Source organism: Octodon degus, unplaced genomic scaffold (genome assembly GCF_000260255.1).
Source record: "Octodon degus isolate 3935 unplaced genomic scaffold, OctDeg1.0 scaffold00084, whole genome shotgun sequence".
Classification (NCBI taxonomy): domain Eukaryota; kingdom Metazoa; phylum Chordata; class Mammalia; order Rodentia; family Octodontidae; genus Octodon; species Octodon degus.
In genome coordinates this window covers 10,884,678-10,910,540 of record NW_004524660.1, presented here as the reverse complement: position 1 = coordinate 10,910,540, position 25,863 = coordinate 10,884,678, and the positions used below count along the sequence as shown (strand labels likewise).

Here is a 25,863-nt window from a genome sequence, read left to right as displayed (position 1 = left end):
TTTGCCTTTTACTCTTTATACTCAGGTCCACTACATGGACGAGGGAGAGTGCTTGCTTTGCTGCCACTGTATTCCAGAGTATCCAGCACAGTGGCAACACAGAGGTGCCCAGTAAATATTCATTTTGTCACTGACCTTAGTGTAAAGGGAAAGTGAACACATCCATGCCCAGGGGCTCAGATAGAGACGCCGACCATGCAGAGCAATCTCAAGTGCCTAGGGCCCACAGTCAAAAGCTAGAAACCTGTGTAAAGCACAAAAACATAAGAGATAAAGGTGTGAGCTAGCATTTGCATGAGGTTCCTGCAAAGAACTTGTCCCTTGTAGGGAGACTTGTATTAGCTTCTTTGGAATCAGGCTTGACCCTCAGATATTTGGCCAGTTTGCCTGTGGTGATTTAGCCACCCAGCAGGCTTGAGTTCTTAACGATGAAAGGGAAGGGCTGCACTGACCACTCAGGCTGCCCCTCCCTGTCTTGTGGGTGAAGCGATGCTGGGGTGCAGAGTCTTCTCGAAGGTCACCCCTTCATCTACAGAGCACAGACAGAACCCGGGTTTCTGGCTACCCTCTCCTTCAGGATACACTGAGAACATCCAAGTGCAAAATGCTCATCGACAATTTTGATGAGACCTCCAGATTTCCACAGGGACGTCTTGCACATCGTTTATGAAGGTCAGAACCTTAATTTGTAACACAAATCATCACATTTTAGAGATTTCCAAAGGGTTCACACTTTTGAGAAAAAGTCTGTGTGATACATTGCAGAAAAGAAATCTTTTTACTTGTTTTATATTCCAACTCTGATCACTGCACATTGTGAAATATTTCCAAATTCCATGAGTCATTTATAAATAGATAGAAAGCATTTGGTTTGAAATGCCTTTCCCTCTCCTGTAATTGCTCCTTTTCTCTTTTTCCCCATTTCTTTATCTACTGCGAGCTCATGAGACGTCAACTCTCTCACCCATGGAAACAGATGTTTTGTGATCATTTTAGAATGGGAGGGACATAAATGTTTTCGTCCCCTCAATGCTTAGTGCTCATGTGCAAATGAGTGACGGACTTCGGTCCATTTAGGTCAGAGTATGGCGGGATGGGGCTTGTGGGGCCATCTTCCAGGAGATTCCATTTAGGTCCGCTGGAGACAGCTATAAAACCTGGGGAGCAGGCCTGTTTGGGGCTGCGAGGCTCTGTTAATTTTTCTTCTCAGCTGCAGCAAGGGGCAGGGGAAATCCACCCTGGACTTACAGTCTTCAGCGCCAAGAGTGGCCCCACGGTCTGCTCATTCCTTTCCTTTCTGGATCTGTACAACAGATTCCCAAGGCGCAACATAATTTGTTGTGGTACTAAAAACTCAAAAATAGCCCCAAAATGGTATTTAAGAACTTTTAGTCAGCAACTTGAGAAGAGAGTACAGTCTTCTGGGACATTCATCCTATGCACAGTGCCTATTGGAATAGATTTCACGGGCTGTGAGTCCTCTAACTGACATTAATGCTGAGGACAAGATGTGCTCCTCCAACAACTCCGAGTAATTCAGCTTAGTGCCCCACCTTGAGACCTCGCAATGAGAAGGACTAGGTGTAAGACACAGTTCCGGCTCCTCGCTGTCTGTGTGATCTGCTCAGGTCCCTGCGGTTCTGTGTCTCGCACTCACCTACTTCCCCGGGATCACCTGGAGGCCCGCTAGCAAAAGGCTCGGGGCACTCAGGGCCTCTCCAGGTGGAGCATTACCCGGCGGCCACGGAAGGCAGTGTCCTGAGTCGCCGCTTAGACCATGTGCACGTACTGATCTCATGCGACCTCACAGTTCGGGGGTCACCTAAAGCACCAGACAGGTAATCTGTAAAAATTGAGCAAGATTTCTACAAAGAGGCGAAATCTTTGAAAAAGCAAAGCCCATGCTGCAAATAGCAGTAAAACAATTTGAAGGTAAGACTTTGTGGAAGGCCAGTGAGGGGCACTAGGAGCGAGGACGGAGACTCATCCTGAAGCGTAGCCGCAGAGTGCATGAACACGCTGGGTGCACCTGAAACGCTGCATTTACACACGGGGGATAGTTGTGATTATCTTCTGAATTCTGTCAAATAAATTTACAAAAAGAAAAGCAGAGATAATTTTTATACTAGTACTCTTTGCTTATTATTTCATGTAATTCAGTGTTATATTAAAATTTGATAAATCATATAACATATTTTTACTATTAATGATGAGCAACATTTTCCTCAAAATTCCAGAGTTATAATAAATTCATGGTAAAACGGGCTTCTTACCATGCATTTACTTTTCAGAAAATCTCTAATTTACATCAGCTCACTAAAATATGCTTTATTTCCTAATTCACAGATAAGTCAGTAAATACGAGATGAGTCATGCAAAAATTCCTTACTGACACCACACAGGTCTTCCTCATCCCAGTGCAGCAGATAACTGTACCTGCGTCCTCACAGTTCGAGTGGTTGCAGGCTGTCCATAGAGTGGCTTTTCAGTAATGAATTGAGCTGAACTGAATTTGGAAATTTGTCAGACTTCTAATTGCCAGCTACTCACCAACCATTCCTATTTTCTAAAAGAGAATAAAAAATAGTAAAAAGAAAAAAAAAACCAAACATTAGAAACCATATAGAATTTCATAAACAAAAAATGGGAATTCAGTAATGGTTATTGTATTACATAATGTTGTCTTCAGATTAGTTGTTTAGGTTATCAGATATGAGCATGCAAAATTGGTTTTAAAAGTTATAAGAAATTAAAAAGGAGAAGGCAATGGTAAGCATTCACTGAAGGAGAAGACAATGGTAAGCATTCACCGATCCTTTCAGGAGACTGGCAGAAACCAGCAGCAGTCAGCCGAGCTGTCCTTCACAAAAACATACATAAACATAAGCATACACATCTTTTTCTCTTCTTTCTTTTGTCCATTTCCTCATCCAGATTGTTCCTTCCCTCTGAACACATTCTCTCTCTTTCACAGTATCTATCGTACCTTTCAGATTTTAACTTATTTTTTTATTAATAGAATCCTGATTTCTTTGCGAGCGACAATGATGCAAATACTGAAATGCCTTTTCAGTAAGGTATTAGTGGAAGTCATTGCTTGGGACTTCTTGGGCAGCTTCTTAAAAGGGGAAGAATGTGAGCTTTTGACTTCTTGATCTTCTCTCTCTCTCTCTCTCTCTCTCTCTCTCTCTCTCTCTCTCTCGTTTTTGTTTTCCTGCATGAAATACAGGTGATTGTTGGTGATAAAGCAGGCTTATGAGGATCAGCCGGGAGGGTCAGTCAATGACAAGTATGACAGAGTTAGAACTAGAACTGTCCTTGGTCTTCACCGTCTTCTTCAAGTAACTATCCAGCCTTGAGCACACACTCTCAGACGCCATTCGTGGAGGCTCTTACGAAAGACTCCATTATGGAGAGACAAGTAGAGCCACATAGGTTGCTTGGGTCCACCTAGGCTGCTAATTCTCAAGTGAGGAAGGATTTGCTGAAATGAGGAAGGATTTGCAGTACTCTCCCAGGACGATTTGTCACTTTCCCTGCCATATTTGATATGACTTGCAGACGAGGAATCACTTCTCCTCTCTCCAGGCAAGCAGTACTGTGCCAACGAGTCCATCTCAGTGCTGAGAGTGTGGCATTTTTGGCTATGTGAAGCCACACAGAAAGCAAGGCTAGAGAATGCCACTCCAGAGGGGTCCGCTGTGAATCATGAATCAAATGCTTGGAAGTCTTCAGAGGCCTGGCCTTGCTCCGCATAGTCTGAAGGAAGCACGTGTGAAGTAGCTTGAAGTGCAAGCACCCAGCATCAAAAGATGCTGGTGAGCTTGGGAGGGGAGTGGTGAAGTTGGGCCCTGGCTGTGGTAGGAGAACCGGCATTGGAGGGTGTTTTAGCGGGCAGCTGGCTGGGTGTCACGTGTGAGGCAAACCTCATCCCTGTGACATTGTTCAGAGAGGCCATCAAGTGTTGGCCTGAATGCTCCCACTGGTTAGCACCGTTTAACTCGTAAAGCAATCTGTGGCACTGTGGAACAGAGTAGTAACTGGAAAGACCTTCTTTATGTGAACTTAATCTGGTTGTACCTTATTACCATATACCATTTATAACACACCGTATTTATTTGAACATATCACATCATCAGTTTTGATTTAATGATTGCAAAATCATGAGTCATTTTAAAAGGGTTCCTTTACCTGTTTCTGAATATGTGTAGACCTACTCAAAAAGACTCTGTACACTTGTGTAACATCACAATTCCTGGTGGAGTAGTAGACTTGAACTCAAGACGAATGACTTTGATCTTCCAAACTGTTACAATTTATTCATTCAGAAATGGTTTGCTGAGCCCTTACTACCTATTGGTCAATGTGTAAAGTGCAGAAGGAATGGTACACACATATTCCTGGCCCTTCTAGAGCAAATACTTTAGTAATTGCCTGTCCAGGAGGCCTTCTTTTAGCTTTCAGTAGAACACAGAGAAAGAAGTGAATCCTTTCTCAATCACTTGATTACCACGTTGCTTCACAGGGGTCTCTTCTCGAGCCCACCCCCCCCCCATTCCTTCAACAACTCCTCCTAGGTAAGACCATGGAGCTGTCCAACATCTCCATGCTTTTCCAGGAATCTCCTGTTTGGTCAGGTCTCTTACTCAAGAAAACGAATCCCAAGCCCTAGGCTCCTGCTTCCGGGGGTACCGTGCGTGCACTCTGCGCAGGAGTTCTTTCTTTACATGACCAGAAAGTTCAATTAGAGTGAGTGCCTCCGGCTCATCAGTGTGAGGCGCTCCTGGTGACGCTCCCTCAGCTCTCTGCACGGTGAACTAAAGCCACAGGAGCACCCCCGTGGGGCACACTTGGGTGCTGGAATTGGTGCATTCCTATTCAATTTTAGCTCCTCATCTACATCATCATTAAATCTTTTGGGATCTTTTAAATCCTAATTTGGATCTTTAAGGCTCTTTCCCAGTCTCATGTTATAAGCAAATTAAATAATTGTGAGCTGCATGTTGCTGATATAAATGTTAATCTGCACAAATTCAAATACAAAACCCAATAACACCTCATTCAGACAAGTGAGTCCTCCACTGTTGCCCCAACACTGTAGCACTGTGCTCACTGAGGCCCGAGGGGCTCCCTCTAGGCTAGCCGCTGAGATGACAAAGGAAACCATGTGGGTCAGCGAGGCAGGGAATGCAGTGTACTACCGGGTGACTGCAGTCTGGCAGTGTTCCACCTTGTGAGAGTGAAGGAGGCCACGTGCCGGGCCCCTCAACTCAGCCCAGGACCAGGCGGAACCTCAGATGGCATCCAAATTCATGGATAATAAAGGACTTGAGCAGAAATTTGCAGAGATCACTAGGAGTTAAAGAAGACTATTAGCACTTTCCCGAAGTTCTAAGTTGGAATTCTATCCCAACTCTCAAGTGATATCATATATCATGACTGGGCAGTGCCCCATTTTGGATCTTATCAACCCTTAGACCTATTCTGAAGCTGAGTAGTGACTCACACGATGCTGATGATCTTCCACAATTGGAAGACACTCTCAGGTAGGAGTTGCCAGCTGATTTTGCCTGAATCCACTTTTCTGGTTGAAAGACATTTGGGAGAGAAAGCTGCTCTTACATATCGCTATTAGGTATCACAGAAGTCCAGGCAGTGACAAGCAAGAGCGGGAGCATCCAAAGGACTGACTGTGCGACGGGGAGTGGGGCTCGTGTGTAGCGCACGGACGTGGGCGCCCCTTTGCTCTTTGTGGGGAGCTGTCCCGTACTGTGCAACACTAAAACAGCCCGGTAGGTGAGCCGTGAAAAGTCACCTCGCTGGGAAGAAAAGCGACTGCACAGAATCGGTCATTGCCCCTCTCCTATAACAAAGGACAGGTCTTTCTTTATGTTTATCTGGGTTTATTGTTAAGCCACACAGCCCCAAAATTTTACCACAAAAGATTTATCAAATGTGTCCCATATCTTTGCAATTAAATCCGCAAAGACTTAGTTTTAGACTTAGTTTAAATAGAACCTCCATTTCCCTTATTTTGGTATTGATATTCAGATACATTGCACTAAAGAAATTTGTTTTAGACAGTTTCTTCATCAAAATAGTTTTATGAATAAAAGCATGAAATTAAGAAGTTGTGCTGTCCCTTTTTAAAAAATGACTCATCAAAAGAATCTTTTCCTTTTTCTTGTAAGAGAAAATCTAATGTCTGTTTCAGGATTGCACACGTATTTTCTTAGTGGAGAAAACCAGCTTACATGGTGGGGCCATCCATCCAGTGTAGAAAGGAGGCTGTCAGTTCCCAGCCTGCCCGTTGGATCCCGACAGCTCGCTCAGCCATCAGCACTCTTTATCTCTCGTGCAGACAGACTCCTCTGCAGCTGAAGACTGGGCAGAGCCTGCATTTCACAGCCCTGGAAGCGCTGTGCTTTCTCAGGCTCTGGCCGGTAGCTTCAGCACTAGGAGCCGCTGGAGAAGGGGTTAACGCTGGGACTTGGCTGCGTGTCAGCTAAACTTTTTTTCTCAGCTCCGCTCTGCTCCGCTCTGCCCCGGGCTTCCCCTTGAAGGGATTTCCCTCCTCCTCTGTAGCTGACCCTTTATAAGGAGCGGACTTTCCATTTCACTGTACTGGCCGTTCTGGCTTCGGGAGCTAGACTTGCCAGGTCCTTTCAGGTGGGCGGACGTAGGGTTTGGAATCACTGTTCTCTCATCACGGAAGCGGCTTACAACTGCCTGGGAAGATGGCCATGATCTTTGGAGCTTGGAAGATACTGTGGACAGTGTTTGCAGTCTGTAAGTTCTGCTTGATCTATTCCAAATGTTAGCATTCCGGTTAGCCCTGGTTTTGGCTTCAGCCAGTTCTACTGTGGCAGCAGAGAAAGGAGCTAGGCTTTTAAGCAATAGGAAAACTTAATGTCACCAGCTTTTTGATGTGGTATTGAGCTCTGAAAGATGCCATTATACTGTCCTAGTTAGAGCTGAAAATTGATGTATTCAATGCCCTTTTTTCCCAATGTCAAATGAGTAATTTGAATTCTGTCTCAGTAGTTGGTTTAGTATCCTGTTCTTGATAATGAGGTCAAACTTTGCAAACAACACAATAACTCTGATAAATAAGCATCAAGACAGGAAGGGAGAGTTCTTATGAGGAAAGGTGACTCTGACACCTTCGTTGGCAAGGACTTCAGTGCTCTTGGGCCATGTTGGAGTAGGGAGAAGCTGTTAGGAAAACATTAGCTGGGTCATATCTTGAATATTTTACTGGAACAGAGAAAAGGGAGCAGGATGCTACACAAGCCAGCAGTAAATTTGCTTCTCTATTTTTTGTTGTTACAGCTCAGGCTTTTAGAATTGAGACCTCCCCAGAATCCAGGACGCTTGCTCAGATAGGCGACTCTGTCTCGCTCACTTGCAGCTCCATGGACTGCGAGGCCCCATCCTTCTCTTGGAGAACCCAGATAGACAGCCCACTGAACGCCAAGGTGAGGACAGAAGGGGCCAGGTCCACGCTGACCATGGATCCGGTCGGCTTCGAGAACGAGCACTCTTACCTGTGCACAGCGACCTGCGGGCCCCAGAAACAGGAAAAAGGAGTACGCGTGGACATCTACTGTAAGTGGTTTAGAGAGCTTTTGGGTTTTCTTTCAGTTCTGCTTTAAAATAGCTTTTAAAGATATATTTCAAAGGAAGCTTTTAAAATGATAGTCACATCCAGAATCTTGGCTGCAAAACATATGAAACAAGAAAGCTGGAGACTAATGAGGCTAGCTAACTCAAGCTTTCTTTTCCAACTCAGCTACAAGCCAGGGAGCACAAGTTTCCACCTCTCCATACCCCTGTGTCTTTAGCTATGAAAATGAAAATCTCTAAGGTTCATTTTTTCCAAATTTCTGTTCGATTCTACCTGTGCGTGTTGACTTGCTCGTGCTCCTAAAGATTGTGTCCCACGAGACTTTCCACTCATTTATTCTGATGCGTTTTGGTGCTTTTAAAATCAGTTTAAAGGTTCAGCAGAAGATCTTTCAGTTAGTCAGATGTTTGAGAATGAAAGTCTTTTCCTTAGATGTGATAAAACATACCTCTGCACGTTCAGGCACGTGGCCTCGGTGCCGCCAAGGTCGGGAGTTTTGTGGCTGTGGCATTTGCTTCGTGGGGTCCGGGTCCAGCTCAGCAGCCCGCCAAGAATGCATCTGACCCGCTCACAAGTCAGTAAAGAGAGTTAGGAAGAGGAGTCAGAAAGCCAACCTAGTGTGAATTACCAGGCTTTCTGATTTCTGATGGTCTCTTTTTGCCTAAAAATCTGTACTCACACATCGTACTCATGCATGGTAATTTCTTCACGAAGACCGTGTTTGATGAGTTGATAATTACACTAGTTTCCTCTTACTGAACTGGATTCCAGCTTTGCTCAGTAAACTGAATTGGAATTTCAACAAGCCCCATGTGTTCTAAAGCTTCCCAGGAAGCTGCGCCAGGAAGCCTGCTCTCAATTACGCCGGCTGCACACATGCTTTATGTCTGCCCAGCCTCCTTAGTGCCTCTTACATAAACACAGCGGAAAGTAGCAAGTTCTTGTATTACCTGCCATACACTGAGTGAGCTCTAGACATCTTTAATAGACTAGAAGGAAGAAAATGCTGGAAAATCAAAAATACTATATTTTCAAATAACAAAGCACCCTGCCTTTGTCTTTTGCCTCTAAGTAGCAAGTGGTTCAAGATTTAGGAAAAGAGAAATGAGGATAGCTCTGGCTTTAATTATCTCATCAGGGAGTTTTTCTCCAAGAATGCCGCCTCTCATTATGGCTAACAGTTGCTTCCACTCCACGTTGGATTATAATTTTCTCTGAACCTTGATTTCCTTCTTACTCCACAAAGCTGCGAACCCACCAAAGTGTTACCGCGATGACAAGGTATAAGGAGAAGGGCCACAGCACGAGGAGGCCAAGAAGGTGTGCTGTGCCCCGCGAGGGCTCAGTGCGCTGCTGCTTCGGACACCAAGTGAGATTTTGCAAGAGAGAGTCCCAGCCCGAAGGACTGCACAAGTGCCCTGCTCTGGCGGATGAATTCTAGGCACGAGCTCCATTTTCAGAAGCCAGATGTTTGTTCAAGTTCCTCCTATTTCTTAGTATATCTTTGGATTCCTTACATATAAAATAGATCTGTATTCGCTCTGACTGAGGAAAGAGAATGTGATATGATGCAGTATTAATCCACAGCAACAATATAAAGTAATATAAATCCTAGGTTTAAATGCCAGCTTTAACTTTAGTATTTGTGTGGCTTTAAGCAAATTATACAGACACACTAAGTCCAAATTTTGTTATTTGTGAAATATATATTTTATCTCTTAGAACTATTATAAGGTTGGAGTACAGTCGCTTATGTTAAATCTAGAGCAGGGGGACAGGCACATGTAAGATTCAATAGATGTGAGGGTTTTTCCTCCCTTTCTTTAATAAATTATAAACTTTTATATAGGGTCAAAACTGAAAAGTTTTCTAGATGGTTGATTCTGACTCCTGCCTCTGGAACCCAACCCAAATCACAGAAAGCTCTTTAAATGATTTGCTATGCTGCAGCAAAACTGTTCTCACAAAGCAGTGGACTTGATGTGCATTGTGCTACAATAGTGCAAAGTCACACAAACATGAGCAGAAACCCCACTCATACTGTGTTCAACTTGCAGCTTTCCCCAAGGACCCAGAGATCCAGCTGAGTGACCTTCCAGAGGTCGGGAAGCCCGTCACAGTCCGGTGTGTGGTCCCCAAGGTATTCCCGCCTGACAGGCTGGAGGTGGAGTTACTGAAAGGTGGCTCTACCCTGATCAGCCAGCACTTTGCAGAAGATGAGGTCAAGAAGGCCCTGGAAACCAAGAGCCTCGAAGCCTCCTTTACTCCCACCGTTGAGGATACTGGGAAAGTACTTGTCTGCCGAGCTAAATTAAATATAGATGAAAGCACTGATTTTGAAGAATCAAGCCCCAAAGAAAGGGAGACTAGCCGAGAGCTGCAGGTCTACAGTAAGTGTTTGTGAGCAAGGGCTGGGCTGGCGCGCGTGCACATTTGGATGTCTGGTGTAACACACCTGCCCATGGTTGAGAGTAAAACTAGTTTTGTACCATTTTTATTCCCTGAGAACAGCATTTTCTAGTAGTACAATTCGGTGGGAAGAGCAATGGATTTGGACTGAGAAGATTTGAGCTTAAGTTCTGGCTCTGTGGACTGTGTGACCTTGAGTTACGTAATTTCTCTAGTTCTCTGTCAAAGAGGAAACAGTGTTACTACCTGATTGGGTAATAGGAAATAGGCTTCAATGATAAGAGAGTTTCAATGGTGTCTTGCAGAAGTTCTTATAGTAGGCCTTGAGATATTCATGAACAGATATAGAAATCTGACAAGATGAGCTCTTTTCTGGGTGCGCATGCACGCATGTGTGTGCGCATGTCTGTGTGTGTGCACACGTGTGCGCATGTGCGTGCATACCTGTGCCCCCATGGGCACGCACTCACCAGCTGGGGAGAGTATGGTGAGACTTGATTGCCTGCACTTCCCTGCAAGCGCAGGGGACTTGCAGCTGTCCTGCCTCGGCTGGGGCCAGGTGCACTTGCTGCGTCCTGTCCGAGACTACAATGCCGTGTCCTCCTCTGGGTGCTACATTCCAAAGCACTCTGGACGACTAGTGTGTGTTTAGCCCAAAGCAATTGTGATAGAAAGATTTTAACGATATTTTGAAAGGAACAGCCAAGATAGCTTATATTTTCCCCAGAGAATACGAACTTGGAAAAGAGCTCTAATTAAATATTTAAAAGATAGTTGTATGTGAAAGATTTATTTGGTAACATCGGAGGACTGATTATACTATGACCAGTAGATAAGAGTTAGTTACAAAGAGGAAGATTTCAGCACTGAGCTGAAATCGGTATTTTTCTAATAACTGCAGATGTTCAAAATCAAGTTCTCAGCCGAGCATGGAGGTGCACGCCTGCACCAGCACTCTGCAGCTCAGGCGGGAGGACTGCTGGGAACTCAGGGTCAGCCAGGGCTGCATGACGAGTTCAAGGCCAGCCTGTGCTACAAAGTGAGACCCTGTCTGAAATAGATAGATAGATAGACAGACAGACAGACAGACAGACAGACAGACAGATAGACAGACAGATAAAATTCAAGCCTGTTGTTTCTCAAGGCAACGAGCTGCACCGCTCAGGAAACGCTGCAGCTGACTTTGACGAGGTCTTGATAAGATGTCTAGGCAGGCAGCTGAGCCACATGGCCTAAGGGCTCTTCTTAATTTCTGAATGTCTATACCCACGTGAAAGCATCCAACATTAATAAAGGTAACATGTTCGTCAGAAGCCAGATGGACTGTTTTCATAATGCCTCAGCAGATCTGTATGCTAACTTGGCGGAAGTCTGAAGGGCATTCGCCATGCTGGGCTGAGACAGGCTGGGCGGCTGCTGACCTTGTGCCTGCCTTTTCAGTCTCGCCCAAGAACACAGCGATCACTGTGCATCCCTCTGCGAGCCTGCAAGAGGGCGACTCTGTGACCATGACGTGCTCCAGCGAGGGGCTGCCAGCGCCTGAGATTCTGTGGAGCAAGAAACTAGACAATGGAAACCTACAGCTTCTTTCAAGGAATGCAAGTCTCACCTTAATTGCCATGAAGAAGGAAGATTCTGGAATTTATGTCTGTGAAGGAGTCAATCAGCGTGGAAGAAACAGAAAAGAGATCGAATTAGTTGTTCAAGGTGAGTAGAATGTGAGCAAAAGGATTAAGGTGCAGTTGTGGGGATTGGAGCAAAAATGACACAGCGTCTGCCTGAAATTCCTGCTCTGCTTCCCTCTCTGGGTCTCACTGACGACCTGGCTGCCACGTGCTGTGCCAATATATCTGATAAGTATGCATTTATTAAACTCAGCCCTTTCGAAAGTCTTTTCTCCAAGCTTCCGCAGCCCCGCTCTTGGATTAAACTCTAGCCACATCATTCCCTGGCTCCCTTCATCTCCGCTCCTCTCTCCCACTGTCCTGCGAATTGTGACATGTCCCAGGTGTCCACGCCCGGCATCCAGTCCTCTCTTCTCACCTGGGTTAATCAGGACCTGGGCTGTTCTATGCTGGCTGTCCCCAGATTCATGTTTCCATTCTGTGTCACCAAATCTGTTAGTTCTGCCTCAGAACAAATCCTAGAATCTGGCCTGTTCTTCAAGCATTATTGTTGCCTTATTTTATCACCCCTCACCTGGACTTTTGGAAGATGTCCATAAACAGCAACAGCCATTGCATCTTGTTTGTGCTGCCTGGGGTGGCCTTTCCCCTGCCTGCAGCTGGCCGTCCTCACCATCCTCGGGACAAAGCTTTGGGTCCCGGCCTGTGCCAAGCAGTGGCTTGCTCCCTCTCCTCCACGCACACGCAGTGATCCTTGTAGCCACGTGTGCGTTTCTGTACAGCTCAGCGTGCACCAGTTGAGAACTGTTCTCCAAGAAGCTGCTCGGTCTGGACCACAGACCAGCAGAACGGAGTGGTTGCGCTGTGGGAGCTCGCTGGCCGGGACGCAGAGGGCACATGCTTAGGGATAGCCAAGTTAACCCGCTGAGGTGTGTCGGTCCACTCACCTGTAAGTTCCTGAAAGTCAAGAACTGTGTGTGTATGTCGTGTGAATGTGTGTGTGTGTGTTCACACAAGCACTTTAATTTTTGGGTGGTAAGCATAGCACCTGATTGACACGCAGTAGGTTTCCAATAAATGTTTGTTGACTACACGAATAAATTATAAATATGGTCAATACAAAATTTTAAAATATAAAAATATGAAATTTAATCCTAAATGATAAAAATAATAAAATTCGAACTCACCTCAGCAGACTGACTCCACTGGGTATTAGGTTAGCATTCTCAAGTGACCAGGAAAGTCGTTATTCTAGCAAAAACGTGTGCGGTCAATCATCCGCCCTGGAATTGTTCCATCCCATCGTAAACTGGATCCCATTTCAATGTGGAAAGGAAACGTGTTCTGGGCTTGGGAAGGACTGCTTTGCGTTTTGCACCACGTGGGATGTTAACCAGCTTGAATGCTAAACACCCAGCTGACCCTCCGAGACCTCTGAGCCACCTGCATGTTCCTCCCCGAGGGCTCCCCGGTGTGTGTGGTCAGAGTGTTCGCAGGCAGGAAGTGGATCTGCTTCAGAAGTTCCTCATTCTCACGCTAGCGTGCGAAAATTCGGAAATTCGGCTTATTGTGCTGGATGGCCTCTCCTCTGAATCTAAGAGTGTATGAGCTCATTGAGGCAATTATTGAGGTAATTATTAGGGCTTCACAACTACACAAGGAAGTCATCCTGGCACAAATGAGAGCTGTGAAAACGCACCAGGAGATAATCTGTGTGTTGAAAGTTCTCTATTCCTGCTCCTATTTACAAAAAGACACTGATTTTCTGTGGCATTTCATCTGACACTTTCAAGAGTGGCCCCACTGCTCCCAGCTTCTTCTGTGGGCTAAAATCAGGATTTGGGGTTCACATTCTCCCAAAATTGCAGCCGCCCAATCAAAACCTGTGAACTCAAGTGCTCCCGACTTAGGAGCCTGGCCTCACCCTTTAGCCTCAAACCTGAGATGACTGCATAGTATTTTCATATTGCATCAAGCAAATTGGAGATAAAATTTCACTTTGCTCTCAGCGTGACTCTCAAAGATACGAGTTTGTACTGCTGGAACCGAAGCTCTGAGCATGGTCCATTATCGATATGGTATCTAATTCAATAATACTTTGGGGTAGTTTATTTCTAGAACCGCCTTTAGATTTTATTTATCGCTACATGGGGATGACCCGGTTCAGTTATCTCAACCGCAGCAAAGCTGGGGTCTCCAGTCAGACCTGTTCTGCGGCGGCCTGATGCTGCCCCTCACAAGCTGCGGCAAGTCAGCACTTCTGAGCTGAAATTTCCTCCAGGAGGTTTACGGTTATGGTACCCAGTGTTATTCTTTAGCTATTTTATTTCATTTTTCCATAGAAAAGCACTTTTAAAATTTTATTTATTAATATCTATATCTATATATATATTACATAAAAATTTTAAAAATTTCCTGCAGGAGATAAAAAGGAGAAAAGAAGAAAAGAAAGAATAGAAGCAGAAGGAAAATGAGAAGGCCGAGGAAATAACGGTGCCAGTCAGCAGTCACTGGTGCCCCAGGAGCAGTGGGGGTTATTGGACCCTTTATTCACCGTTAGAATGAGCCGATAAACACAGTCAGGCAGGAAGTGGATAATTGCCACGGAAAAATTCCAACCACTTTCTTTACCTACATTGGTTCTCATCATCTGACTTCACAAACCCTTGTTGTTTTATCCTTAGGCAATGCGGTCTCATTTTGAAGGCTCCAAGGTAGAAAAGAATAACTTCTTCTTGGTCCAAATAGCTGAAAGGATAGAAGGGAAAAACGATGACTTAGGAAAACGTGAGAAAGAAGAAAAGACTTTTACCTGTTATTCCTCTTGTTTGTTTTTTCTCTTCAGAAAAAGCATTTACTGTTGACGTCTCCCCTGGACACCAGGTTGTCACTCAGGTTGGAGACTCGCTTGTGTTGACCTGCAGTGTCGCAGGCTGCGAGAACCCATTTTTCTCTTGGAGAACGCAGAGAAACAACCCTCTGGGTGGGATGGTGAGGAGCGACCGGACCGAGTCCACCGTGGCCTTGAGCTCTGTGGGTTTCGAGAATGAAGATCATTACGTGTGCACTGTGACCTGCAGACACAGGAAGGTGGAAAGGGAAATCCACGTGAAGCTCTATTGTAAGTGCTTTTCAGAGTCATTTATTGTTGTCCTTTCAATTTTCTTACAAGAAAAAGAATACGATTTCTGTGGGAAGCAGTGAGACCCATTAGCTTCAAAAGGAATTTAGCACTATATATGGCTCCCAAGTCGCTGAGCCAAAATAGCTGGGTGCAGCACACATGCTCTGAGTCTTGGGCCCGCGCTGCACGCGCACCGGCACACACCAGCCTTAGCTCGTGTCTCATCGGGACTCTTACGCATTTGCTCACCCTCCCAGCTCCCTGCTCCCTGCTTCCATCCCTTCTATCTGCCTGTGGGTTGCCCAGCTGTGGTGACAGCAGCAGGTGTCAGCGCCCATCAAATAATTGGCCTGGGGACACTGCTGCTCCACTCTCCGGGTTGGTGGTGAGGCCTGAGCCCACCACTGTAAAAGCATGTTTGGAGAGCTGGTCTGAAAAATGGGGGGAAGTGAGGCGGCTGGAAGTACCTGACACCAGACACGCAGACGGCAGCAGCCTGAAAGGCGGTTCAAGTCTCTGCTTGGGTGGAATCAGGAGGCGACATCAGACCTGAATACGAGCATGCGCTGTGAGCACGCACTCTGTGCCCCGCTCGCTCTTCTGCAACCTAAGTTTGAAAAAAAAAAAAAAAAAAAGCTTTCTAACCACAAATTTCGATGAGTCTGATGTCGCTGGAGTTCTTCCCTCTGTAACGAACGCTGAGCAAGATACGCGAAGTGACCGTGATTACTTTCTCGAGAAGATTCCTCTGCTTTGTTTTGCTCCATGAGTTCAAGAAAACGTTTCATAGAGTTTTTCCACCAGAGCCTTGCCCAAACTTGTCCTGCCTTTCAGGATTATCTCAGAAGAACAATATGATTGTAAAGAGACCTAAATTTCTCAGAGGAAGGGTGACTTTTAGTGTTTTATCACAGTACCCAGAGTTGGACATAGTGATGCAGGTCCCCAGCAGGAATGAAGGGCCATGATAACTCTTATCACAATATGGAAATACTTGAGAATCACTGTAACAGTTTGCCTTGGGGAAAAGTTAGTATTGCTTTTGCCCTTGATAATTACTTGAGGCTCGTGTTACTGATTTATACAGGATATAGTATAGATGCTATTATGAGGCACGATCAAAATATAAGGTGAATGTTTGAATTTCTGAAACTCTACTACAGTAAAAGGAAAGCTGTCCTTAATTCCCCTCAGAAAATGTCCCCGCCTCGCACACTCTTGTCCTGTGGTCCTGGCCACGTTCTGAAGAAGTCCTGGGAGTCCTCTTTCATGAGTGCTGATTTTTTAGTTGTGGCTGCCTTGATGTCCCAAATCCATTCAAAGTGTTGACTTTCACGATCCTTTGGATTTGGGGAAACAAGCAGAAATCGCGCGGAGCCAGATCCGGTGACTAGGGTAGACGGACGCATGCGCACCGTGGCATCTCGCAAGGCTGCCGGCTGGACAGCCCTGGGCGGCAGCGTTGCCCGTATTCTCAGCACACCTCATAAAAACACTCATGAGAGAAGAGCTGAGGAGCAGCGGCAGAAAGTGACAAGGACAAGGGGGTGGGCGGCGTGCCCAGCATGAGGGGACTGCATGGGAAGTACGGGTACATTTTTTAAAAATGTAAACGTTCTCTGGAAAGTTCAGTCGCCCTTGTATAGATTAGATCCTAAATAACTATGTTCTAAATAATCTAGTTAAGGCAGTTCTTTTCTTGATTACAAGTATTATCTGAGAAATATTTAAAACTGGCCACCTAAATTTCAACGTTATATATTAAACTCCCTAAGCTGAGGGCGCCTGTGTGTTTGCTTGAGATCAAAGAGCTGCTTGGCGGAACCACGTCCAGGGCCTGAGGTCGGAGAAACTGGTCTGTGAGCTCAGCTCAGCGACTTATGGGTGCAGCGTGTAGAGAAAATTCTCTCGGCCTCCATAAGTTCCAGCTGTCTTAGCTAAACATTACGTCAAATAATGCCCATTTATCAGAAATTATTTAATTGAGATAATGATGTTGAGGAACTAATTTACTCTAATACATCATGAAAAACATTTGAAGTATCTAAAATATATAGTTAATAAATAAGAGGGTAGAAATGGATACCCTTTAGGAAAAAAAGCAGGCCATGTGTTCAGCAAGATGGTATCGTTAGAAGGGAAAATAAAAAGCAAAAGCATTTCTTATATGATGACTTAATGTATTTTTATTTCCAACATATTTTAATTAATTTTATCATTGTGTGTTTCTTCTTCTTAGTATTGTTTATATATTGGTCATTCTACCCTGGCTCATAAAGCTGCCGTTCTGAGATCCATGCATACAAGCGTTTAGCTCGCTTTCCTTATGTCCCCTTTGCTTGCCGTCCCCAGCACTCCCTCAAGATCCAGAGATTGAGATGAGCGACCTGCTAGTGAGTGGGCACCCCACCACCGTAATCTGCAAGGCTCCTCTTGTGTACCCCGCTGCCCGCTTGGAGATTGAAATATATAAGGGGGAAGCTCTTATGATGAATAAGTACTTTTCCGGGGAGATGAACATGACATCCCTGGAGAACAGAAGTTTGGAAATGACCTTCACGCCCAGCCCCGAAGACACCGGAAAAGTGCTCGTTTGTCGGGCTAAGTTACATATCGACGGAGTGGAATCGGAACCCAAGCAGAGGCAGAGTGCGCGGCCACTTTCTGTCAGGGGTGAGTGCTTACGTGCTGTGCCCGCAGCCGACTATTGATTCCTTGTCGTGTTTACCAGGCCAGAGATAGCTTAAGGTTAATAGTTAAAACCCTTGCGAAAGGATAACGGAAATGAGCATCTAAAATGATTATGGTAGTTCCTCGAGTAAAGCAAGGGCTGCCCCTTCCTTGCATCATGACTACGGCCGCACTGGGGCAGGCCCGCGGGCTGGCGGGCCTCAGAGGGCATCGCTCAGGTGCCCGCCGTGCGGGTCCCCCTTCCCTCCGCGGTGTGCCCTCGTGGACGCTTGCCTGGGCTAACTCCAGGGCAGAGCACTGCAAGCAGGTGATGCCAGAAGGCGCTCCAAGGCCCGCGCTGAGAAGTCGTAGTGTTCCTCTGTCCGCTTCCCGCTGCTCAGAGTGGTCACCAATCCCGCCAGATTCAGAGAGAGAGAAATAGCCTCGACTTTCACGGAAGTGCTCAGACACGCGCAGTCACGGTTACCGTCCACACGTGACACACGCTGCCATTCCCCGGCCGTGCTCTGGGAGCCAGGGTTTCTGCGGGATTTACTTCATTAGAGAGCAGCCGCGCTTGTCCGCGTCATTCTGCCTCTCCTGGAGTAAATGGGGTCCGCAGCCCAAGACGGGGCCGCCCGGCCCAGAGCCCGGCTCTGCGCGGCTGCTGAGCTCACCCGCCCCCCGCCTTAGTTGCCCCCGCAGGCGCTACCGTCCTGGTCCAGCCCTCCTCCACCCTGGAGGAGGGCAGCTCTGTGAACATGACGTGCACTGCCCACGGCCTGCCCGCGCCCAGAATCCTGTGGAGCAGACAGCTCAGCAGCGGAGAGCTGCAGCCGCTCGCGGAGAACGCCACGCTCAGCTTAGCTTCCGCCAAACTGGACGATTCTGGCACTTACGTGTGTGAAGGGATAAACGAGGCTGGAATAAGCAGGAAAGAGGTTGAACTAACTATCCAAGGTAAGCAGTGTACGATTTTAAGTTATTACTAGTTAGTATTTAGTATTAGTTAGTATTTTTTGGTTCTTAGTTATGAAAAAAATCCTCCTTGAAAACAACATTTGTGTTTAGAGAAGGTATTGAGGGTTCTTAAAAAGCCCTTGGTATTCGCTGTGCAGGACATCCCCTGCTTCAGCCACACCAAGTCACTTTTGCTGAAGTTCTTTTCACGTCCAGTGACTTGCTGGCTCCAGGGCTGTGCCAGGACTTCTGGTGACATTTATGAGACCGCGTTCATGGGGCTGAGTTAAGGGTAGGAGGAGGGGCCTGCGCGCTTGCGCCGCGCTCGGGGTCACAGCCACCTGACCAGGCTGAGCTAGACCCTGAGCAGCACTCCCCCAGGATGACTGCTGGCATTGGCTGAGAAGCCCACGAGGCTCAGGCAGCTTGTGAACGCTGGTGGTCCAGAGCAGCAGTGACTATGTCCGCCCTCGTTTAGTGGCCTGCTGGCAGGGGCCACCAGAGTGGGTCAGGTCATGAGATGCGTGCCTTTCCCCAAGGGCGGAGACTCCAGACCTGTAGCAGCGCAGTTGGTACTTGGCAGAGTGGCGCCTTAGACGCCGCGAGCCAGAGCGTGAAGTGACCCCTTTGGTCTATCCCGCTCCCGCTCCCTTTCCGTCGTTAGGGTTCTTTTCTTCCACGACACCCATTTCCTCCTGTCCCCCTTGAGATTATTCTCACTAAGGTATTTGCATTTTATTGTGACCTCATGTCAATGAGATTTGTGTTTTAGGATGGCCTTGGAAGTGCAATTTGCAACCTTAAAGAAAACCTTTATGTTGGATGTCATGGCACTTTGGCTTTGAAAAAAGTCTTGAAGTCACAACAATGACTTTAACAGAAATCTCGATCATAAAATAGTGATACAGCGCTTCCCTCCAAGAGTGACTACATTAATGAGGTGTTGCTTGTCCAGTATCTCATCCAGTTCTCAGAACCTGATAAATAGTAGGGTGCTGTTGGGGCAGTGAAAAGCCATCTCTTGCAGCTAAGCTCTGGATCTGGGAGGCGGTGGCTCCTGTGAGACACCATTGTTCATGCTAGGCTGGGTAAAGACGTGGGCCAAAGGACATGGAAGAGGCACGCCTGCTCTGCGTAAGCAGGACCGCTCGGGACAAAGCGGTGCACACTGACCCCTTGCCTTTACCATTTCATGAGAACAGTAAGCAGCTACTGCGATGTCATTCAATTAATATGACATTGGTTTGAATTTCATTTAACCCAAGATACTCTCAAAATTCTCTTTTCAGTGGCTCCAAGAGATATACAGCTTACAGCTTTTCCTTCCAAGAATGTCAAGGAAGGAGACATGGTCATTATCTCTTGCACATGTGGAAACGTTCCAGAAACTTGGATAATACTAAAGAAAAAAACAGATACAGGAGACACAGTGCTCAAGTCGGTAGGGGGTGTGTACACCATCCACAAGGTGCAGCTGGAGGACGCGGGGGTGTACGAATGCGAATCGAAAGACAAGTTAAGGAGTCTAACACTGGACGTCAAAGGTTGGTTTTATTATTTTGCTTTTTGTATTTGTCCAGAGGGTCCAGGGATGATAGCAAATTTCTAAGATGAGATGACTGACTTAGCAAAATGAGGGACTTCTGTGTTCATGGTGTTTATTTCTTAATGTCCCTCAAAATAATCAGATACAGCTGTTCTGGCCTACAGAGTTTAGTCAGGAAGTTGACGTTAATCACTGGTGAAAGTGGAATTCCCATTTGCTTTTCTCAAAGTTAACGATTCGTCGCTGGTCTCTATGGTCTTGCTTTTACTATGTTTAAACACATATTCAAAATCTTTCCCTGGGAGTTGAAAGGAAACTATAGAAGCAAGGTTGGTGCCTCAAGAAAAATAATCCTTTCCAGACTCTCTCGCTACCTGAAAGGAACACTATTTTCTTACCATGGAGTAACTGCAGATTTTCTGGGTTGACCTTTCAGGATTATTACTGAAAGCAGCAACCCTGATCCTGGGCAGCACAAGATCTCCAGGCTGCAGGACAGGCTTCTGTAGAGCACACAGTCCTGAGCATCCTACTCCTTTCTAATAAAGAAAGGGAGGACAATGGTCTCCTCCGAGAATGCCAGGGCCCCGAATCGCCATCCCCTTGTGGCTGCTCCATCGGCTGCGCCTGCTGATCTTCCTCGCTGAGCAGGACGTGTCCCCCGACTCATCAGCCGTCTGCTCCTTGCTCACTGCTGTGCTCCTAGCGTGTCCTGGAAGCCACACTTGGTGGTGGACAGTGGCAGTGCCAACTCTGAAGGGGGCTGATGCTTAATTAGCAGCACCTAATCTCGATGAAGAGAAGATGTGACCCTGTATCAGAAAAAAGAAAAAGTTACCAACGTGGCCAACTTCCTCAGCCTTATGTATTTCCTGTCTTCACGGAACCTCCTTGAAACATGAAAATATCAGTACACATTCGAAATACATTTAAAAAGTTAAGGAAGGGGAAAGTATCACAGTTACATGTAAAACTTCTAGTCAGCCCCCTGCCCTGCGGTAATTATCCTGGAAAGAGTTGATCTGGCCAGTGAAGTTGCCATATGCTCAGACAATGGGACACCGCCCCTGAGTCATGGTAGGAGCCTCAGGGCTACGCACAACTGGCGTCTCCAGCAAGCCTGGGGCTGTCTGCACAGCCCGAGGTCTCAGGTACCAGGAAGCTGACCCTCATTTGCTCCTGCTTTCTTGTCTCTGATGCTCCTGGCCACCCTTAACTTAGCTTGCCTCACCAGGAAGCTGAGCTGCATTTCTGTAGTTCCATTTATAACTGATTGTTCTCTTTAAAGACATATTATCGCTTCGTTTTTTATCTTTCCCTTCATGCAGTCTTTTCTAATTGCTTTGTTAAGTTAATTACTCCGTTACTTGCCACTTCCACCCCCATTATTTAAATGAGCAACCGAAAAATATTAGGCACTCACACCGAATGTGGCTTAAAATAGGTGGGTATCGTTGAAGGAAAAACGCCTGAAAATTTCCTGGATGTTCTCATCTAGTTTTGCTTTGTATTTTATTAGGCTTTTAAATGTTTTGTTTTGTTTGGGCTTGAATGCATTCCACTGATGGAGACAGGCGTTGTTAAGATTTTCAGTGTTTATAGCAGGAGAACGCCCTGGCAACTGCTCAGCAGCAAATCTGAGATTTTCTGCAGATGTTTGGGGGAAAACTGAAAGGCCAAAAATAATATTTATTGAATTAAAAAGAAAACAATACGAACTTAAATGCCTTTGTGTAGCATGTCATCAGTATTAATGCCCAGTCATAATTACAATGATGAGTGTCCCATTAAGGTGTTACTCCTAATCCCTGACTGATTCAATGCTATCAGACAAAAGTGGGAAAGTGAGGCAATTATTTTGTTCAAGGTGAAGTGGTTTTTCTTCAGTAGTTTGAAAAAATAGCTTCATACTAACTAATACTAATGTTTTATTTACTAGAGTGGCTTTCAGTGTTTAGAAAGCTCTGGCAGGAATGCAGTGGGGACCAGATTCAGGTCACTAATTCCTGCCAAGATGGAGGCAGCCCGTATGCCACTCTGTGAAATTTAACCACGAGGTCAGTTAATACTGCGTGCTGTAGAAGCAGAAGCCAGCCTTCAGGAATGCTCCGGCTTCCTCCTCAGACGTCCTCACAGGGTGCTGAAGCGTGAACGAGGGCCTCACGTATGCCAGCTAGCGCCCTGCCTCTGAGCCACACCCAAGCCCACTCATCTAGGGTTTTTTCACATGGCTATCTTCTGTCCTTCATTCGCAAGTGAGGACACAGAAAGAAAAAAGTAAGGCTGAAAGATATTTTGGGGGCAGCAGCTATGCCAAGTGGTGAGCCGAGCCCTGCAGTCCGTGCTGGACTGAAATGCAGCTCTTAGAGACCACAGTCAGAAGCGGGAGCCACATTTAACCGGTAAATCCTAGGGGTAGCGTCTAACTGCCAGCGGTGACAAAGTCTATGAAGACAGTGTCATGCGTGGTTTTGCTTGTTTGTTTGTTTGTGGCCAGCTCAGCGTGCCCTGAGGGTGGGGTTGGCGCGGCCTGTGGTGCCCGAGATTGGACCGCAGTCCCTGCGCTTGCCTAAGCTTGCCGAAGCAGGTACTCTAGTCCAATGAGCTACCTCGCTGGCCCATGGTGGGTTTTGAGAGTACGTCGGGATTCTTAATTTAGGTTGGGGAGATGTGAGTCAGCAAAGCTTCTCTGAGTAAGTAACACGTGTATGGAAACGTGCTGCCATCCAAAGAACTTCAGTGAGCTGAAAGAACGTGGATGACTGCGAGAAATAGTGCTTGTCATGATGTCTTTACTTCAGGCATCACACACACACACACACACACACACACACACACTAGCTGAAAAGTCCACAATCCAAATTCTTTGTCTTCAAATCTTAATCATGGTATTTGACTATAATGGTCACACTCTAAATGCTACAAGGGTCTTCTTGGAAAGCCGGTTGGCGACCCAGCCTTGGAACTCTAGTAGATATCCTGTATCTCCAAATGAACACCTCTCTCCAATTTCAGCTTCTGGAAAGGATCCCACCCCTCTTCCACCTTATGCCTGAAACTCGTGATACCTTTTAACGCGTTTGTGGAAGTCAACAGCTGTAATCGTTAGCTGTGGTCATTATGAGCAGAGCAACTGACTAATTATTTGGATGATTGAGAGAAATACGCATTTGAGCCTTTTGCTCTTTATCGCACTGCTTGGATTTCCTTTCCTTTAGAGAACTATTTGTACTGTTACATTAAAACATGAATTATTCTCGAATGATTTCTTCTTGTACTGACATTCATTGCATGCATTTGTTATTTTCCAGGAAGAGACAGTGACAAGGACTACTTTTCGCCCGAGCTCCTTGCTCTCTGTTGCGCCTCCTTCTTAATCATGCCTGCCATTGGGGTGATCGTCTGCTTTGCGAGAAGAGCCAACATGAGAGGGTCATACAGTCTCGTGGAAGCACAGAAATCCAAAGTGTAGTAACATCTGAGATGTTCAACTAGGACCATTATTCATAAACCCAAAACTACTGCTCATCATTCCACAAGAAAAGCGAGACAAGTTCTGACTTCTCAGTGCAGGAAAACAGAAGGAAAGGCCACTTGCACCCTTTCGGGGTGTGAGAAGCCAGGGGAAAGCTTAGCGCCTGGAAGGCGGGCCGCAGAGAGGAGCCCCCGAAGCGCTGCTCCGCGGGCGCACAGGATGACGCTCGGCACACATGTAAAGTGGAAGCCCGCCACGCGAGGTTGCTTGGAGCGGCAGCGCGCTCCCTTCAGATCATGGGAGTGACCAGCCCTTTGCCTGGACGGACTGCTAATAACTTAATGTATCTGTGGGAATTTAATTGTTAGCATTGACTGGCAGCTGACGGACGTGATCTCTCTAATGTTACTTCGTTTAACAAAATCCTCTTCTTACAAAGTTTATTGAAATAATTTCATGTTTGACGAAGAAGCCAGGGCGTCAAATTTATACAGGCGGATGATGAAGAGCACACTGGGCTGGCTTCGGGTACTGAATACCTCAACCTAGGGGGTCCCGGGTGCCTGGCTCCCAGGCATGGTACTGGCACGGTACGGAGACGCTGTCTGGTGTGGGTTCGTCAGAATCGTGTGTAACTTTGCAGAGGGAGTTTTAAGATGCAACTTCTTTTTATTTTCTTTTGTAAGCATTTAGGGTTTTTGTATAGTAAAGTGATACTTTCTGGACTTGGAAGGGTTGTGTGTGTATTTATTATAAATGCCTCCTTCAATTACGTCGCAGCTCTTCTGAAATGCCACCGTTAAGAGTGAAAGCTTTAAACTATGAAGACAATGCACATTCTCAAAATGTTGTCTTCAGATTACTTTTATCAAAATTACCTGAGGGACTTCACAAAATTCAGCTCTCTTGGCATCATCTTACTCTAGTGAACTGAGATATCTGGTTTTGGGTCCCTGGAATCTTCAACTTTTCAATCAAAATGTATGAAGCAGTGACGCGAAACTTTTAGAGACCATGTGCCAAACTGTAACACATCTGCTTTTTAATCACAAAATACCAACATTGTGATTAACCCTGAATACGAGGTTTTAGTTTAGAAAACACATCTTAACATCTGTTGTCTTAAAAACAAAGCACAATAATATGTGTGCTACAGGGTCGCCACCCCAGACACACAGTGCAGGTAGAGTAGCGCAGACGCGCCCGCCTGTGGTCGGTACCCAGCACCTCCGCGTGTATCTCCCAGCTCAAGAGACAGAGCACCCGCGACTCAGGGCCTGCTGTGCGACGCAAGCTGGCGTGTAATACACACACACACACACACACACACACACACACACACACACACACAAAGACAGCTCTTACCAATAAGTATCCCTAATGTATACTATTTCCTTGGTTTCTTTGGAGGTTTTATACCTATATAAATATTCCAAAGTGATATATTATTTAGTTTTGCTGGGCTTTGAATTTTATATAAATACAACCAAATGATATATTTGATTTATTCTTTCACTCAAAACTTCTGTCACATTATGTCCTTGCATAATTCAGCCAAGGGCCACTCATTTTATTGCTGTATATAGTAATTCACTATGGAACGTTGCCCCAATTTCTTATCCACTGTACTAATGGGCATTTGGGCTCTTACAATCTTTTCTCTTATGAGAAAAAGCTCCTTTGAACATTACTGTACATGTTCTTCGCTGATATTTGCGAGCACTTCCCGAAGGTCCAGCGTTTCTCCAGCACACTTTCTGGGGTGGGGTCTATATAACGTCAAAGTTTATGGGGAAAGCTAAATTGTTTCCTGAGGCAGTAGAAATATTTTGCACTTCAATGAAAGTGAGTAAAAATTCTCACTATTGAGCAGCCTGCCCAATGTGGCCATTTTCTGATTTCAACTTTTTCTTCCTTATAGATATAAAATCATTTCTCATAATAAATATTTTATAATTATATTTTCCTGATTATTTGTGAGATTGAGCACATTTTTATATAGTTAAGGACCTTTCGGGTTTAGCATCGTTTTATCTGTGAAGTATCTGCACATTTCTTTTGCTTGTTTTCTAGAGACTGTTAATACTTTCCTTACTAAAGTGCATGCATGCACACACACGCGCACACACATGCACAAGCACACACAGGCATGCACACATGTGCATGCACACACCCCCTCCCTGGGCACTAGCCTTCTGCCAGTTTTAAGTTCCACAAACATTCCTCTGAATCTGTGCTCTGATTACTTCATTATTCTGCTTGTGACCTTTCTGAGGCCTCACTTCCTTTCTGGTATCTTTTTGATGAATAATTATATTTTAATGTGCTCAAGAGTGTTAATATCTATTTTGGCTTGCTTTCTATCACAATTCCGTGTGTCCATCGTTTGTTCTTAGTGTTGGTGCATACCACTGAACACTCACAGAA

The 25,863-nt window shown here is 45.8% G+C and overlaps 1 protein-coding gene across 1 annotated transcript; it reads left to right on the top strand.

Annotated features, from left to right (window-relative positions):
* The first annotated feature begins 6,500 nt into the window (after positions 1–6,500).
* Vcam1 (vascular cell adhesion molecule 1) lies at positions 6,501–24,161 on the top strand. The gene is made up of 9 exons (XM_012515966.2): positions 6,501–6,789; positions 7,333–7,608; positions 9,685–10,017; positions 11,477–11,743; positions 14,507–14,782; positions 17,138–17,458; positions 18,149–18,415; positions 19,705–19,959; positions 23,273–24,161. The coding sequence occupies exons 1-9, from the start codon at positions 6,738–6,740 to the stop codon at positions 23,431–23,433; spliced, it is 2,208 nt and encodes a 735-aa protein (XP_012371420.1). The 5' UTR covers positions 6,501–6,737; the 3' UTR covers positions 23,434–24,161.
* The last annotated feature ends 1,702 nt before the right edge of the window (positions 24,162–25,863 follow it).